The 16,399-nt window shown below is 51.8% G+C and overlaps 1 protein-coding gene across 1 annotated transcript in view; it reads right to left on the bottom strand.

Annotated features, from left to right (window-relative positions):
- Window positions 1-16,399, bottom strand: part of MCCC1 (methylcrotonyl-CoA carboxylase subunit 1) — a 73,025-nt gene that overhangs the window by 32,685 nt on the left and 23,941 nt on the right. The window contains 5 exon segments of the mRNA XM_076063691.1: window positions 191-300; window positions 5,926-6,112; window positions 6,462-6,589; window positions 8,752-8,833; window positions 14,973-15,084. Coding sequence (XP_075919806.1) covers window positions 191-300; window positions 5,926-6,112; window positions 6,462-6,589; window positions 8,752-8,833; window positions 14,973-15,084 — 619 coding nt within the window.

Below are 16,399 nucleotides of genomic sequence, written 5' to 3'. Positions count from 1 at the left end.
GTGAGCGTGTGGGTGAGCGTGCGGGTGAGCGTGTGGGTGAGCGTGCGGGTGAGCGTGTGGGTGAGCGTGCGGGTGAGCGTGTGGGTGAGCGTGTGGGTGAGCGTGTGGGTGAGCGTGTGGGTGAGCGTGTGGGTGAGCGTGTGGGTGAGCGTGTGGGTGAGCGTGTGGGTGAGCGTGTGGGTGAGCGTACGTTGTACTGGCTCAGCGCGTGGTGAAGGCGTCCCAGCGCGGTGTCGCGGTCTTCGCCCCACGCCACGACCTTGGCGATCATGGGGTCGTAGTGCGGCGTCACCTCGTCCCCTACACACACACAGACACACACACACAGACACACACAGAGACACACACAGAGACACACAGACACACACACACAGAGACACACAGACACACACACAGAGACACACAGACACACTCACACAGAGACACACAGACACACTCACACAGAGACACACACATGGGGTCGTAGTGCGGCGTCACCTCGTCCCCTACACACACAGAGACACACAGACACACACAGAGACACACACAGAGACACACACAGAGACACACAGACACACACACAGAGACACACACATGGGGTCGTAGTGCGGCGTCACCTCGTCCCCTACACACACAGAGACACACACAGAGACACACACAGACACACACAGACACACACAGACACACACACAGAGACACACAGACACACACAGAGACACACACATGGGGTCGTAGTGCGGCGTCACCTCGTCCCCTACACACACAGAGACACACAGACACACACAGAGACACACACAGAGACACACACAGACACACACAGACACACACAGACACACACACACAGAGACACACAGACTCACACAGAGACACACACATGGGGTCGTAGTGCGGCGTCACCTCGTCCCCTACACACACAGAGACACACAGACACACACAGAGACACACACAGAGACACACACAGAGACACACAGATACACTCAGAGACACACAGAAAGACACACAGACACACTCAGAGACACACAGAAAGACACACAGACACACTCACACAGAGACACACACAGACACACACAGACACACTCACACAGAGACACACACACACACAGACACACACACAGACACACACATGGGGTCGTAGTGCGGCGTCACCTCGTCCCCTACACACACAGAGACACACACACACAGAGACACGCACAGACACACACAGAGACACACAGACACACACAGAGACACACAGACACACACAGAGACACACAGACACACACAGAGACACACACACACTCACACAGAGACACACACATGGGGTCGTAGTGCAGCGTCACCTCGTCCCCTACACACACACAGACACAGAGACACAGAGACACACAGACACACACACAGAGACACACACAGACACACTCACACAGAGACACACACACAGAGACACACACAGAGACACACACACAGACACACACAGAGACACACACACAGACACACACATGGGGTCGTAGTGCAGCGTCACCTCGTCCCCTACACACACACAGACACAGAGACACAGAGACACACAGACACACACAGAGACACAGAGACACACAGACACACACAGAGACACACACAGAGACACACACATGGGGTCGTAGTGCGGCGTCACCTCGTCCCCTACACACACAGAGACACACACAGACACACAGAGACACACACAGAGACACACAGACACACACAGAGACACACACAGACACACACAGAGACACACAGACACACTCAGAGACACACAGACACACAGACACACACAGAGACACACAGACACACACAGAGACACACACACACTCACACAGAGACACACACATGGGGTCGTAGTGCGGCGTCACCTCGTCCCCTACACACACAGAGACACACACACACAGAGACACACACAGACACACACAGAGACACACACAGACACACACACAGACACACAGAGACACACACAGAGACACACACAGACACACACAGACACACACAGACACACTCACACAGAGACACACACAGACACACACAGACACACACACAGACACACACAGACACACACACAGACACACACACAGACACACACAGACACACACACACAGACACACACAGAGACACACACAGAGACACACACAGAGACACACACAGACACACACACAGACACACAGAGACACACACAGAGACACACACAGACACACACACAGACACACAGAGACACACACAGAGACACACACAGACACACACAGACACACACAGACACACTCACACAGAGACACACACAGACACACACAGACACACACACAGACACACACAGACACACACACAGACACACACACAGACACACACAGACACACACACACAGACACACACAGAGACACACACAGAGACACACACAGAGACACACACAGAGACACACTCACACAGAGACACACACAGAGACACACACAGACAACAACAACAACAACAACCGCCATTCGCCACTAAGTGGCGGTGACGTCACCACGACGCTTGTGCCAGGCTATGTGCACCCTGAGGCCACGTGAAGTGTCGAACGCCCGCTGGCAGGAGGTCACTGGGCAGACCCAGGTGCCACGGGTCGACTGACTGAGATGACTGGCTGATGCACCACCTGTGCCCCCTACTGTGCCAACCTGCTGTGCTTTAGCCACCCGGCGCTCCGCTCGCTGTTGTGAGCGCCGCTCCTCCGCCCTCCGTTGTTGTTGGAGGGCGACTGCCTCCAACTGCCCAGTAGCATCCTTCACGAGCCTCCTCCACAGAGGCCGATCTTGACACCGTTGGTACCAGTCATCGGCAAGTCCACTCAGCTCCACGTCCTCCTGTACCACATCACTCCATCTCTTCTCTAGCCCGTGCCGCGCCTGCTTAGCCCCCTCAATCCGGCCAAACAAAAGCTGTTTCGGCATGCGGTGGCTGGGCATGCGGGCTACATGACCCAGCCATCGCAGCCTTGCCTGCCGGAGGAGCTCACCGATGGGACCCTGCCCAGATCTTTCAAGGATTTGTGAGCTCCTCACACAATCCAGTCTGGTTAAACCCAGGATGGATCGTAGGCAGGCCAGCCTAAATGTTTCTAACCGGCGAAGATGTTCCATTAGGGGGGTCCACGTTTCGCAAGCGTAGAGAAGGGAGGGAATGACCGTGGCCGAGAAGACCTGAAGCTTAGTGCGGAGCGACAGACCAGGTAGCTTCCACACAGCGTTACGCAACCGATGAAAAGATATTGCCGCTCGACTGATTCGGAGTGAGACCTCTGCTGTTAAACTGGAGCCAGTCATAAGCACACTGCCCAGGTATGGGAAACTCTCCACTCTCTCCACAACTGCCCCATCACCGATTGGGAGTTGTGGGGGTGGAGTGTCCGATGGTACAAAATACCCAGGCAGGTGCTTAGTTTTGGTGGGGCTGATGGTAAGGCCCCACCTCTTAGTGGCACGCTCCAGTCTCAGCAGCAGCGTCTCCAACTCCTCCTCTGACTGAGCAGCTATTACCAAGTCATCAGCATACATAACGTGGTTGAGCAATAGGGAGCCATCCCTTGACCGCACCCGGGCGTCGATTAGCTTCCCATTATATCTGTACCATATGGAGATTCCCCCGGTACAGACACACACAGACACACACACAAACACACACAGACACACTCACACAGAGACACACAGACACACACAGACACACTCACACAGAGACACACACAGAGACACACACAGACACACACACAAACACACACAGACACACTCACACAGAGACACACACAGACACACACAGACACACACAGACACACAGAGACACACAGACACACACAGAGACACACACAGACACACACAGAGACACACAGACACACACAGAGACACACACAGAGACACACAGAGACACACAGACACACTCACACAGAGACACACACAGACACACACAGAGACACACACAGAGACACACAGACACACTCACACAGAGACACACACAGAGACACACAGACACACACAGAGACACACACAGAGACACACAGACACACTCATACAGAGACACACGCAGAGACACGCACAGACACACACAGAGACACACAGACACACTCACACAGCGACACACACAGAGACACACAGACACTCACAGAGACACACAGACTCACACAGAGACCCACAGACTCACACAGAGACACACAGATACACACTCACACAGATACACACAGACTCACACAGAGACACACTCACACAAAGACACACAGACACAGAGACACACAGAGACACACACAGAGACCCACAGACTCACACAGAGACCCACAGACTCACACAGAGCCCCAGACTCACACAGAGACCCACAGACTCACACAGAGACCCACAGACTCACACAGAGACCCACAGACTCACACAGAGACCCACAGACTCACATAGAGACCCACAGAGTGAGTAATTGAGTGTGTGGGTGAATGAGTGTGTGAGTGAGTGTGTGTGTGAGTGAGTGTGTGAGTGAGTGAGTGTGTGGGTGAGCGAGCTAGTGAGTGCATCTCTCTGTCTCCCGCCTGTCCCCGTGTCTCCCCACGTCTCCCCGCGTCTCTCCATGTCTCTCTGTCGCCCCGTGTCTCTCTATCTCCCCGCGTCTCTCCGTGTCTCTCTGTGTCCCCGTGTCTCTCCGTGTCTCTCTGTCTCCCCGTGTCTCTCCGTGTCTCTCTGTGTCCCCGTGTCTCTCCGTGTCTCTCTGTCTCCCCGCGTCTCTCCGTGTCTCTCTGTCTCCCCGCGTCTCTCCGTGTCTCTCTGTCTCCCCGTGTCTCTCCGTGTCTCTCTGTCTCCCCGCGTGTCCCCGTGTCTCTCTGTCTCCCCGCGTCTCTCCGTGTCTCTCTGTCTCCCCGTGTCTCTCCGTGTCTCTCTGTCTCCCCGCATGTCCCCGCGTCTCTCTGTGTGTCTCCCCGCGTCTCCCCGTGTCTCTCTGTCTCCCCGCATCTCTCCGTGTCTCTCTGTCACTCCGTGTCTCTCTGTCTCCCCGTGTCTCTCTGTCTCCCAGCGTCTCCCCATGTCTCTCTGTCTCCCCGCGTCTCCCCGTGTCTCTCTGTCTCCCCGCATCTCTCCGTGTCTCTCTGTCGCTCCGTGTCTCTCTGTCTCCCCGTGTCTCTCTGTCTCCCCGCGTCTCCCCGCGTCTCCCCGTGTCTCTCTGTCTCCCCGCGTCTCCCCGTGTCTCTCTGTCTCCCCATGTCTCTCCGCGTCTCTCCGTGTCTCTCTGTCTCCCCGTGTCTCTCTGTCTCCCCGCGTCTCCCCGTGTCTCTCTGTCTCCCCGTGTCTCTCTGTCTCCCCGTGTCTGTCTGTCTCCCCGCGTCTCCCCGCGTCTCCCCGTGTCTCTCTGTCTCCCCGCGTCTCTCTGTGTCTCTCTGTCTCCCCGTGTCTCTCTGTGTCTCTCTGTCTCCCCGTGTCTCTCTGTCTCCCCGTGTCTCTCTGTCTCCCCGTGTCTCTCTGTCTCCCCGTGTCTCTCTGTCTCCCCGCGTCTCCCCGCGTCTCCCCGTGTCTCTCTGTCTCCCCGCGTCTCTCTGTGTCTCTCTGTCTCCCCGTGTCTCTCTGTGTCTCTCTGTCTCCCCGTGTCTCTCTGTCTCCCCGTGTCTCTCTGTCTCTCCGTGTCTCTCTGTCTCCCCGTGTCTCTCTGTCTCTCCGTGTCTCTCTGTCTCCCCGTGTCTCTCTGTCTCCCCGCGTCTCCCCACGTCTCTCTGTCTCCCCGCGTTTCCCCGTGTCTCTCTGTCTCCCCGTGTCTCTCTGTCTCCCCGCGTCTCCCCGTGTCTCTCTGTCTCCCCGCGTCTCCCCGTGTCTCTCTGTCTCCCCGCGTCTCTCCGTGTCTCTCTGTCTCCCCGTGTCTCTCTGTCTCCCCGCGTCTCCCTGTCTCCCCGTGTCTCTCTGTCTCCCCGCGTCTCCCCGCGTCTCCCCGCGTCTCCCCGCGTCTCTCTGTCTCCCCGCGTGTCCCACGCCTCACCCTGTCTCACGCCCGTGTCCACGCGGACGTGGCCCCCGGGGGCGGGTGCCGGGGACAGGAAGTGGAGACGCCCGGACACGGGCAGGAACCCCCGGGAAGGATCCTCGGCGTAGACACGGCCCTCCACAGCGTGGCCGTGGAGACGCAGCTCAGACTGGGACAGCGGCAGACGCTCACCACCCGCCACCTGGGGAGACGCACGGGGAGACACACGGGGAGACACACGGGGAGACACACGGGGAGACAGTGGGAGACACGGGGAGACACACGGTGAGACACGGGGAGACACACGGGGAGACACGGGGAGACACACGGGGAGACACGGGGAGACACACGGTGAGACACACGGTGAGACACACGGTGACACACGGTGAGACACACGGTGACACACACGGTGAGACACACGGTGAGACACACGGTGAGACACACGGTGACACACACGGTGACACACGGTGCAACTTGCTTGAAGGCAGCAATACAAAATTAAAAGTGGCGACCCCGCGACCCCACGACCCCGCGACCCCGCGACCCCTCACCCGCAGCTGCCACTCCACCAGGTCGGTGCCGGTGACCAGCTCGGTGATGGGGTGCTCCACCTGGAGCCGCGTGTTCATCTCCATGAAGAAGAAGCGCTGAGCCGCGTCCATCACAAACTCCACCGTGCCTGCACGCCGGGGAAATCGCGGGCACACACAGGAAGCCGGGGCGCAGCACGGGGGAAGCAGGGAAGCATCAGGGAAGCATCGGGGAAGCGTGAGTGAAGTGTGAGTGAAGCGTGAGTGAAGCGCGTGTGAAGCGCGTGTGAAGCGCGTGTGAAGCGCGAGTGAAGCGCGTGTGAAGCGCGAGTGAAGCGTGTGTGAAGCGTGAGTGAAGCGTGTGTGAAGCGTGAGTGAAGCGTGTGTGAAGCGTGTGTGAAGCGTGAGTGAAGCGTGTGTGAAGCGTGAGTGAAGCGTGAGTGAAGCGTGAGTGAAGCGTGTGTGAAGCGTGTGTGAAGCGTGTGTGAAGCGTGAGTGAAGGGTGTGTGAAGCGTGAGTGAAGCGTGTGTGAGGTGTGTGTGAAGGGTGAGTGAAGCGTGGGTGAAGGGTGTGTGAAGCGTGAGTGAAGCGTGTGTGAGGTGTGTGTGAAGGGTGAGTGAAGCGTGGGTGAAGCGTGTGTGAAGCGTGTGTGAAGCGTGAGTGAGGCGCGAGTGAAGCGTGTGTGAGGCGTGTGTGAGGCGTGTGTGAAGCGTGAGGCGTGAGTGAAGCGTGAGTGAAGCGTGAGTGAAGCGCGAGTGAAGCGCGAGTGAAGCGCGTGTGAAGCGTGAGTGAAGCGTGGGTGAAGCGTGAGTGAAGCGTGTGTGAAGCGTGTGTGAAGCGTGTGTGAAGCGTGTGTGAAGCGTGAGTGAAGCGTGTGTGAAGCGTGTGTGAAGCGTGAGTGAAGCGTGTGTGAAGCGTGAGTGAAGCGTGTGTGAAGCGTGTGTGAAGCGTGTGTGAAGCGTGAGTGAAGGGTGTGTGAAGCGTGAGTGAAGCGTGTGTGAGGCGTGTGTGAAGGGTGAGTGAAGCGTGGGTGAAGCGTGTGTGAAGCGTGGGTGAAGCGTGAGTGAGGCGCGAGTGAAGCGTGTGTGAGGCGTGTGTGAGGCGTGTGTGAAGCGTGAGGCGTGAGTGAAGCGTGAGTGAAGCGTGTGTGAAGCGTGAGTGAAGCGTGAGTGAAGCGTGAGGCGTGAGTGAAGCGTGAGTGAAGCGTGAGTGAAGCGTGAGGCGTGAGTGAAGCGTGTGTGAAGCGTGAGTGAAGCGTGAGTGAAGCGTGAGGCGTGAGTGAAGCGTGAGTGAAGCGTGAGCCGTGAGTGAAGCGTGTGTGAAGCGTGTGTGAAGCGTGTGTGAAGCGTGAGTGAGGCGTGAGTGAGGCGTGAGTGAAGCGTGGGTGAAGCGTGAGTGAAGTGTGAGTGAAGGGTGAGGCGTGTGTGAAGCGTGTGTGAAGCGTGTGTGAAGCGTGTGTGAAGCGTGTGCGAGGCGTGTGTGAAGCGTGTGTGAAGCGTGAGTGAAGCGTGTGTGAAGCGTGTGTGAAGCGTGAGTGAGGCGTGAGTGAGGCGTGTGAGAAGCGTGTGTGAGGCGTGAGTGAGGCGTGAGTGAAGCGTGAGTGAAGCATGTGTGAAGCGTGAGTGAAGCGTGAGTGAAGCGTGAGGCGTGAGTGAAGCGTGAGTGAAGCGTGAGTAAAGCGTGTGTGAAGCGTGGGTGAAGCGTGGGTGAAGCGTGTGTGAAGCGTGAGTGAAGCGTGAGTGAAGCATGTGTGAGGCGTGTGTGAAGCGTGTGTGAAGCGTGTGTGAAGCGTGAGTGAAGCGTGTGTGAAGCGTGAGCGAGGCGTGAGTGAGGCGTGTGTGAGGCGTGTGTGAGGCGTGTGTGAAGCGTGTGTGAAGCGTGTGTGAAGCGTGTGTGAAGCGTGTGTGAAGCGTGAGTGAAGCGTGAGTGAAGCGTGTGTGAAGCGTGAGTGAGGCGTGAGTGAGGCGTGTGTGAGGCGTGTGTGAGGCGTGTGTGAAGCGTGTGTGAAGCGTGTGTGAAGCGTGTGTGAAGCGTGTGTGAAGCGTGAGTGAAGCGTGAGTGAAGCGTGTGTGAGGCGTGTGTGAGGCGTGAGTGAGGCGTGAGTGAAGCGTGAGTGAAGCGTGAGTGAGGCGTGAGTGAAGCGTGTGTGAAGCGTGAGTGAAGCGTGTGTGAAGCGTGTGTGAAGCGTGTGCGAAGCGTGGGTGAAGCGTGAGTGAAGCGCGAGTGAAGCGTGAGTGAAGCGTGTGTGAAGCGTGGGTGAAGCGTGTGTGAAGCGTGTGTGAAGCGTGTGTGAAGCGTGTGTGAAGCTCACCGGCCCCCACGTAGTTCACCGCCTTCGCTGCTCTCACGGCCGCCTCCCCGAGCTCCCTGCGAACCTCCTCAGTGAGCCCCGGCTACAACAACAACAACATCAACAACATCAGCAACAACATCAACATCAACAACATCAACATCATCAACAACATCAACCACATCAACAACATCAACAACATCAACATCATCATCAACAATAACATCATCAACAACATCAACATCATCAACAACATCAACAACAACATCAACAACAACAACATCAACAACATCAACAACGTCAACAACATCAACAACAACAACGTCAACACCAACAACATCAACAACATCAGCAACAACAACATCAACAACGTCAACAACAACATCAACAACAACATCAACAACATCAACAACATCATCAACATCAACAACAACAACATCATCATCAACATCAACAACATCATTAACAACAACAACATCAACAACAACATCAAAAACATCATCAACATCAACAACAACATCAACAACGCCAACAACATCAATAACAACATCATCATCAACAACATCAACAACGTCAACAACAACAACATCAACAACAACAACAATGTCATCAACAACTTTTCGATTTAAAGCTTTCGTGACTGCAAGGATTCATCTTCTTTGGTTCTTTCGGTAAAGTCACCACCACGTAGAATGAGAATAAAATAATAAATTAATGCAATAAAACAATAAAATTCTCACGACGTTTCGGCCACAACACAGGCAGCCTTCTTCAGGTGAAAGAACAGACCTGTCGGGACGACAGAGCTACAATTAACGCTGCTAAGATTCGCAGCGTCTTTTAAGCTCGGTGAGAGGCGTGGCGAGCCTTGACAAAGGAGTTCACATATCAGAGCAGGAGAATTTAGCATTGAAATAGCCGAGGGATTAGCTTGTGACAGAAAAGGCCGTGTTAAAGTCAAAGTTTAAATATCAACAGAGGCATTTAGTACATGGACGCTAAAGGCCTCCAACTAAACCAACTATCATAAAGTAAGCCGATGTGAAGAAAAAAACTAAGTCTATATCACATCAATAAAATAAATGTACTTAATATATTCTTCAATAAGCTGAGCTATTAATCACACAGCAACTGGGTATACATCACACTATATAATGAACACCACGTAGCAAACCAATAAAAAAACTAAAATATAAGCTCCTCAATGTTATCAATAAACTCTACATCTTCTCCAATCAGCTGAGCGACTAACAATAAGTCGTTATACATCACAATGTTATATGGTGAAAAATGGCGGGGTTTCCCCCATCCCCTTAACACCAGCACCAGGGACAGTGACATTCAGGCGGACGGGTCAATCCCTGCTCGGAAGGGAGGAGGGAGAAACAGTGACAATGCCGGCGAAACAGCTACGGTCTGAAGGTCATCGTAAAATACAATCAATTAAGAACCGAAATGGTTTAAAACATCTTTCCAATGGTTACTAAGCCAGAATCCATCCTCTCGGTTGAAATTGTCTCTGTGCTTGTATATGTGGATGGATGGCCTCATGAACGAATCTCTCGGTAGCCGGTTGGCTTGCAAAGAACCTCCGTCTTGGAGAAGTCAATGTCATGTGAGCCCACTGAATTATAACAGTGATCTGCCACGGCAGAGGAGTTCGTTCTGCCGTGTTTCAAGTCTGCTTTATGTTCGCGGATGCGGTCCGAGATATGTCGTTTGGTTTATCCAATGTGGCTACTACCACAGAGGCACTTTAGTTTGTAAACGCCCGGGTACTGTATGTCTGGAACAGCATCTTTTACAGATGGAACCAGATCACGGATTTTATGTACTGTGTTGAATCGTCTTCTTTGGTTCTTTCGGTAAAGTCACGTAGAATGATAATAAAATAATAAATTGATAAAATAAAATAACACAATAATATTCTCACGACGTTTCGGCCACAACACAAGCGGCCTTCATCAGGTGAAGGGGGCGAGACTGTCTGGTAGGACAGCGCTGGAGTGAAAGAGCCACGTTCAGATACGGCCTTTAAGCTGTGTGAGAGGAACAAAGCACCTTGACAAAGGAATTAGCATATAATTTAGCATTGAAATGGCTGAATGATTAGCTTGTGACTGGTCACAGAAAGAGCTATGTTAAAAGTTAAAGCATACACACCCGCAGAGGCACCCATTGTTAAAGGGATTAGCATAGAATTTAGCATTGAAATAGCTAAGTTAAGGCATACACATCTTGACAATGGAATTAGCATAGAATTTAGCATTGAGATGGCTGAGTGATTAGCTTGTACCTGCTGCAGGAATAGACACGTTAAAGTCAGAGCATACACATTCACCGAGGCCCTTAGTACAAACCAAACAGGAGAATTTAGCATTGAAATAACTAGGCGAATCCAGCATTGAAACAACTGAGTGATTAGCTAGTGACTGGTCACAGAAATGACTACACATCTGAGCTATTCACAGTACTATATAGTGAACCAATAAAAACTAAAATATAAATTACCTTCATGTTATCAATATAGAGTTTATTGATAATATGAAGGTAATTTATATTTTATAGTTTATTGGTTCACTATATAGTACTGTGAATAGCTCAGATGTGCAGTCATTTCTGTGACCAGTCACTAGCTAATCACTCAGTTGTTTCAATGCTGGATTCGCCTAGTTATTTCAATGCTAAATTCTCCTGTTTGATTTGTACTAAGGACCTCGGTGAATGTGTATGCTCTGACTTTAACGTGTCTATTTCTGCAGCAGGTACAAGCTAATCACTCAGCCACCTCAATGCTAAATTCTATGCTAATTCCATTGTCAAGATGTGTATGCCTTAACTTAGCTATTTCAATGCTAAATTCTATGCTAATCCCTTTAACAATGGGTGCCTCTGCGGGTGTGTATGCTTTAACTTTTAACATAGCTATTTCTGTGACCAGTCACAAGCTAATCATTCAGCCATTTCAATGCTAAATTATATGCTAATTCCTTTGTCAAGGCGCTTTGTTCCTCTCACACAGCTTAAAGGCCGTATCTGAACGTGGCTCTTTCACTCCAGCGCTGTCCTACCAGACAGTCTCACCCCCTTCACCTGATGAAGGCCGCTTGTGTTGTGGCCGAAACGTCGTGAGAATATTATTGTGTTATTTTATTTTATCAATTTATTATTTTATTATCATTCTACGTGACTTTACCGAAAGAACCAAAGAAGATGAATCATTGCAGTCACGAAAGCTTTAAATCGAAATGTGTTGAATCGGACCTGGATCTTGTGTTTATTCAGGATTTTGGAGATCTTTTTAGTGACCCCTGCAATGTAGGGTAAGGTGATGGTTTTGAGTGGCTCCACAAGAGGATCCTTCTTCATGACTGGAGTGATGGCTTTGCGGATTGTGTAGTCGGAGTAACCATTAGCCCTGAGAGCCTGGTGTACGTGCTTGAGTTCACTGGTAATGTGTTCCTGGTCGGAAATGCATTGGGCTCTATGGTATAGAGTCTTGATGAGGGAGTTCTTCTGGGATGGATGGTGGTGGGAATCCGGTTTCAAGTAAGCATCTGTATGGGTAGCTTTCCTGTAGACAAGAGTGGCTCATTGAACCATCAGGTCTCCTTTCGTTCATGAGGCCATCCTTCCACATATACAAGCACAGAGACAATTTCAACCGAGAAGATGGATTCTGGCTTAGTAACCATTGTAAAGATGTTTTAAACCATTTCGGTTCTTAATTAATTGTATTTTACGATGACCTTCCGACAGCAGCTCTTTTGCTGGCACTGACTCTTAATACCTCTCACACCACGGTTAATGGTATGGTTTACAACATGGAGTATAACAGCGCCTCATAGCTGTCTCTCCCCTCCTTCCTCCTCCGCTCCGACCATGGATGGACTCGTCCGTCTGAACGGGGTCCGTAGCTGTCCGTGGTGCTGAAGTGGAAGGTAAGAATCCACCCGTTTTTTCACCATATAACATTGTGATATAACATTGAGGTAGTTTATATTTGAGTTTTTATTGGTTTACTATATGGTATTCATTATGTAGTGTAGTGTATACCCAGTTAATGTTAATAGCTCAGCTTATTGAAGAATATATTGAGTACATTTATTATATTAATGTAATTTAGAATTAGGTTGTCCACATCGGTTTACTGTATGACATTTGAGTTGTTGCAGCCACCTTTGGCGTCCATGTACGAGGTGCCTCTGTGGATGTGTAGGCCTTTACTTTAACATCTATTTCTGTGACCAGTCACAAGATAATCCCTCAGCTATTTCAATGCTAAATTACTAGTTGCCTCTGTGGATGTGTAGGTTTTGACTTTAACATAGCCATTCCTGTGACCAGTCACAAGCTAATCACTCAGCTATTTCAATGCTAAATTACTAGTTGCCTCTGTGGATGTGTAGGTTTTGACTTTAACATAGCCATTCCTGTGACCAGTCACAAGCTAATCACTCAGCTATTTCAATGCTAAATTACTAGTTGCCTCTGTGGATGTGTAGGTTTTGACTTTAACATAGCCATTCCTGTGACCAGTCACAAGCTAATCACTCAGCTATTTCAATGCTAAATTACTAGTTGCCTCTGTGGATGTGTAGGTTTTGACTTTAACATAGCTATTCCTGTGACCAGTCACAAGCTAATCACTCAGCTATTTCAATGCTAAATTACTAGTTGCCTCTGTGGATGTGTAGGTTTTGACTTTAACATAGCCATTCCTGTGACCAGTCACAAGCTAATCACTCAGCTATTTCAATGCTAAATTACTAGTTGCCTCTGTGGATGTGTAGGTTTTGACTATAACATAGCCATTCCTGTGACCAGTCACAAGCTAATCCCTTAGCTATTTCAATGCTAAATTACTAGTTGCCTCTGTGGATGTGTAGGTTTTTACTTTAACATAGCCATTCCTGTGACCAGTCACAAGCTAATCCCTTAGCTATTTCAATGCTAAATTACTAGTTGCCTCTGTGGATGTGTAGGTTTTGACTTTAACATAGCCATTCCTGTGACCAGTCACAAGCTAATCACTCAGCTATTTCAATGCTAAATTACTAGTTGCCTCTGTGGATGTGTAGGTTTTGACTTTAACATAGCCATTCCTGTGACCAGTCACAAGCTAATCCCTTAGCTATTTCAATGCTAAATTCTCCTGTTTGATTTGTACTAGGTGCCTCTGTGGATGTGTAAGCTTTGACTTTAACATTTCCGTGACCAGTCACAAGCTAATCCCTCAGCTGTTTGATATGTAAACCCCTTTGTCAAGGTGCCTCACTTCTCCCAACCAGCTTAAAAGTCGCTACGAATCTTAACATTGAAGCTCTGTCGTCCCGACAGGTCTGTACCTTTCACCTGATGAAGGCCGCTTGCGTTGTGGCCGAAACGTCCGTGATAATTTTATTGTGTTATTTTATTATTTTATTCTCATTCTACGTGGTGACTTTACCGAAAGAACCAAAGAAGATGACGATGATGGCGATGACGATGATGATGATGGTGGAGGTGGTGGTGAGAATGATGATGGTGATGATGACGATGATGATGATGATGGCGATGACGATGGCGATGACGATGATGGCGATGGTGGCGATGACGATGATGGCGATGACGATGATGATGATGGTGGAGGTGGTGGTGGTGAGAATGATGATGGTGATGATGACGATGATGATGATGGCGATGACGGCGATAATGGCGATGGCGATGACGATGATGATGGTGGAGGTGGTGGTGGAGGTGGTGGTGGTGAGAATGATGATGGTGATGATGACGATGATGATGGCGATGGCGATGACGGCGATAATGGCGATGACGATGATGATGGTGATGATGGTGGTGATGATGATGATGATGACGGTGACGATGGCGATGATGATGACGGTGACGATGGCGATGACGATGATGATGGCGATGATGATGATGGCGATGACGATGATGATGATGGCGATGACGATGATGATGGCGATGACGATGATGACGATGATGATGGTGATGACGATATTGATGTCGATGACGATGGCGGCGATGATGATGGCGATGATGATGATGATGGCGATGACGACGATGGCGATGACAATGATGATGATGGCGATGATGGCGATGATGATGATGGTAGAGGTGGTGATGGTGGTGAGAATGATGATGATGGTGATGATGGTGATGATGGCGACGATGGCGATGACGATGATGACGACGACGGTGATGATGACGACGATGACAACGACGATGATGACCCTCACCGCGGGAGCCTCCTCTATGACCTTCTGGTGTCTCCGCTGGACGCTGCAGTCTCTCTCAAACAGGTACACAGCGTTGCCGTGGTGATCCGCAAACACCTGCACCTCCACGTGCCTGCGTCACACCGCGTCGTCACACCACAGCACGTCACACCGCAGCACGTGACACCGCACCGCGTCATCACACAGCGCCACGTCACACCGCACCGCGTCATCACAGCGCCACATCACACCGTCACGTCACACCGCACCACGTCATCACACCGTCACGTCACACCACGTCACACCGCACCACGTCATCACACCGTCACGTCACACCGCACCACGTCATCACACCGCACCACGTCATCACACCGCACCACGTCATCACACAGCGCCACGACACACCCACCGCGTCATCACACAACACCACCTCACACCGCACCGCGTCACACCGCACCACGTCACACCACGCCACAGCGTCACGTCACACCGCAGTGTCATCACACGTCATCACACCTCGTCATCAAACCTCGTCATCACAACTCGTCATCACACCGCAGCGTCATCACACCGCACCGCGTCACACCGCACCGCGTCACACCGCGCGGCAGCGTCACGTCACACCACGTCATCACACCATCACGTCACACAGCGTCACGTCACACCGCACCACGTCACACCACGCCACAGCGTCACGTCACACCGCAGCGTCATCACACCAAGTCATCACACCGCACCACATCACACCGCGCGGCAGCGTCACACCGCACCGTGTCATCACACCAGGTCATCACACCACGTCATCACACCGTCACGTCACACCGCACGTCACACCACGTCATCACACCGTCACGTCACACCACGTCACGTCACACTGCAGCGTCATCACACCACGTCATCACACCACATCATCACACCGTCACGTCACACCACACCACGCCACAGCGTCACGTCACACCGCAGCGTCATCACACCACGTCATCACACCGCGTCATCACACCGCGTCACCACACCGCGTCATCACACCGCGTCATCACACCACGTCATCACACCACGTCATCACACCACGTCATCACACCGTCACGTCACACCACACCACGTCATCACACCGTCACGTCACACCACACCACGTCATCACACGGCGTCACACCACACGGCGTCACACCGTGGGTTCTGGAGGAATCTCTCTATGAGCATGTCGTCATTGTTGAATGACTTCATCGCCTCTCTCCGTGCCGCTCCTCAAACTCCACGTCATCACACCGCGTCATCACACCACACGTCATCACACCACACGTCATCACACCACGTCACACCGTGGGTTCTGGACGAATCTCTCTATGAGCATGTCGTCATTGTTGAATGACTTCATCGCCTCTCTCCGTGCCGCTCCTCAAACTCCACGTCATCACACCGCGTCATCACACCACGTCATCACACCACGTCAT

Source organism: Petromyzon marinus, unplaced genomic scaffold, assembly GCF_048934315.1.
Source record: "Petromyzon marinus isolate PM22_M1 ecotype Great Lakes invasive population unplaced genomic scaffold, UKy_Petmar_22M1.pri1.0 PM_Scaffold_17, whole genome shotgun sequence".
Classification (NCBI taxonomy): Eukaryota; Metazoa; Chordata; class Hyperoartia; order Petromyzontiformes; family Petromyzontidae; genus Petromyzon; species Petromyzon marinus.
This window is presented reverse-complemented; position numbering and strand designations above follow the sequence as displayed.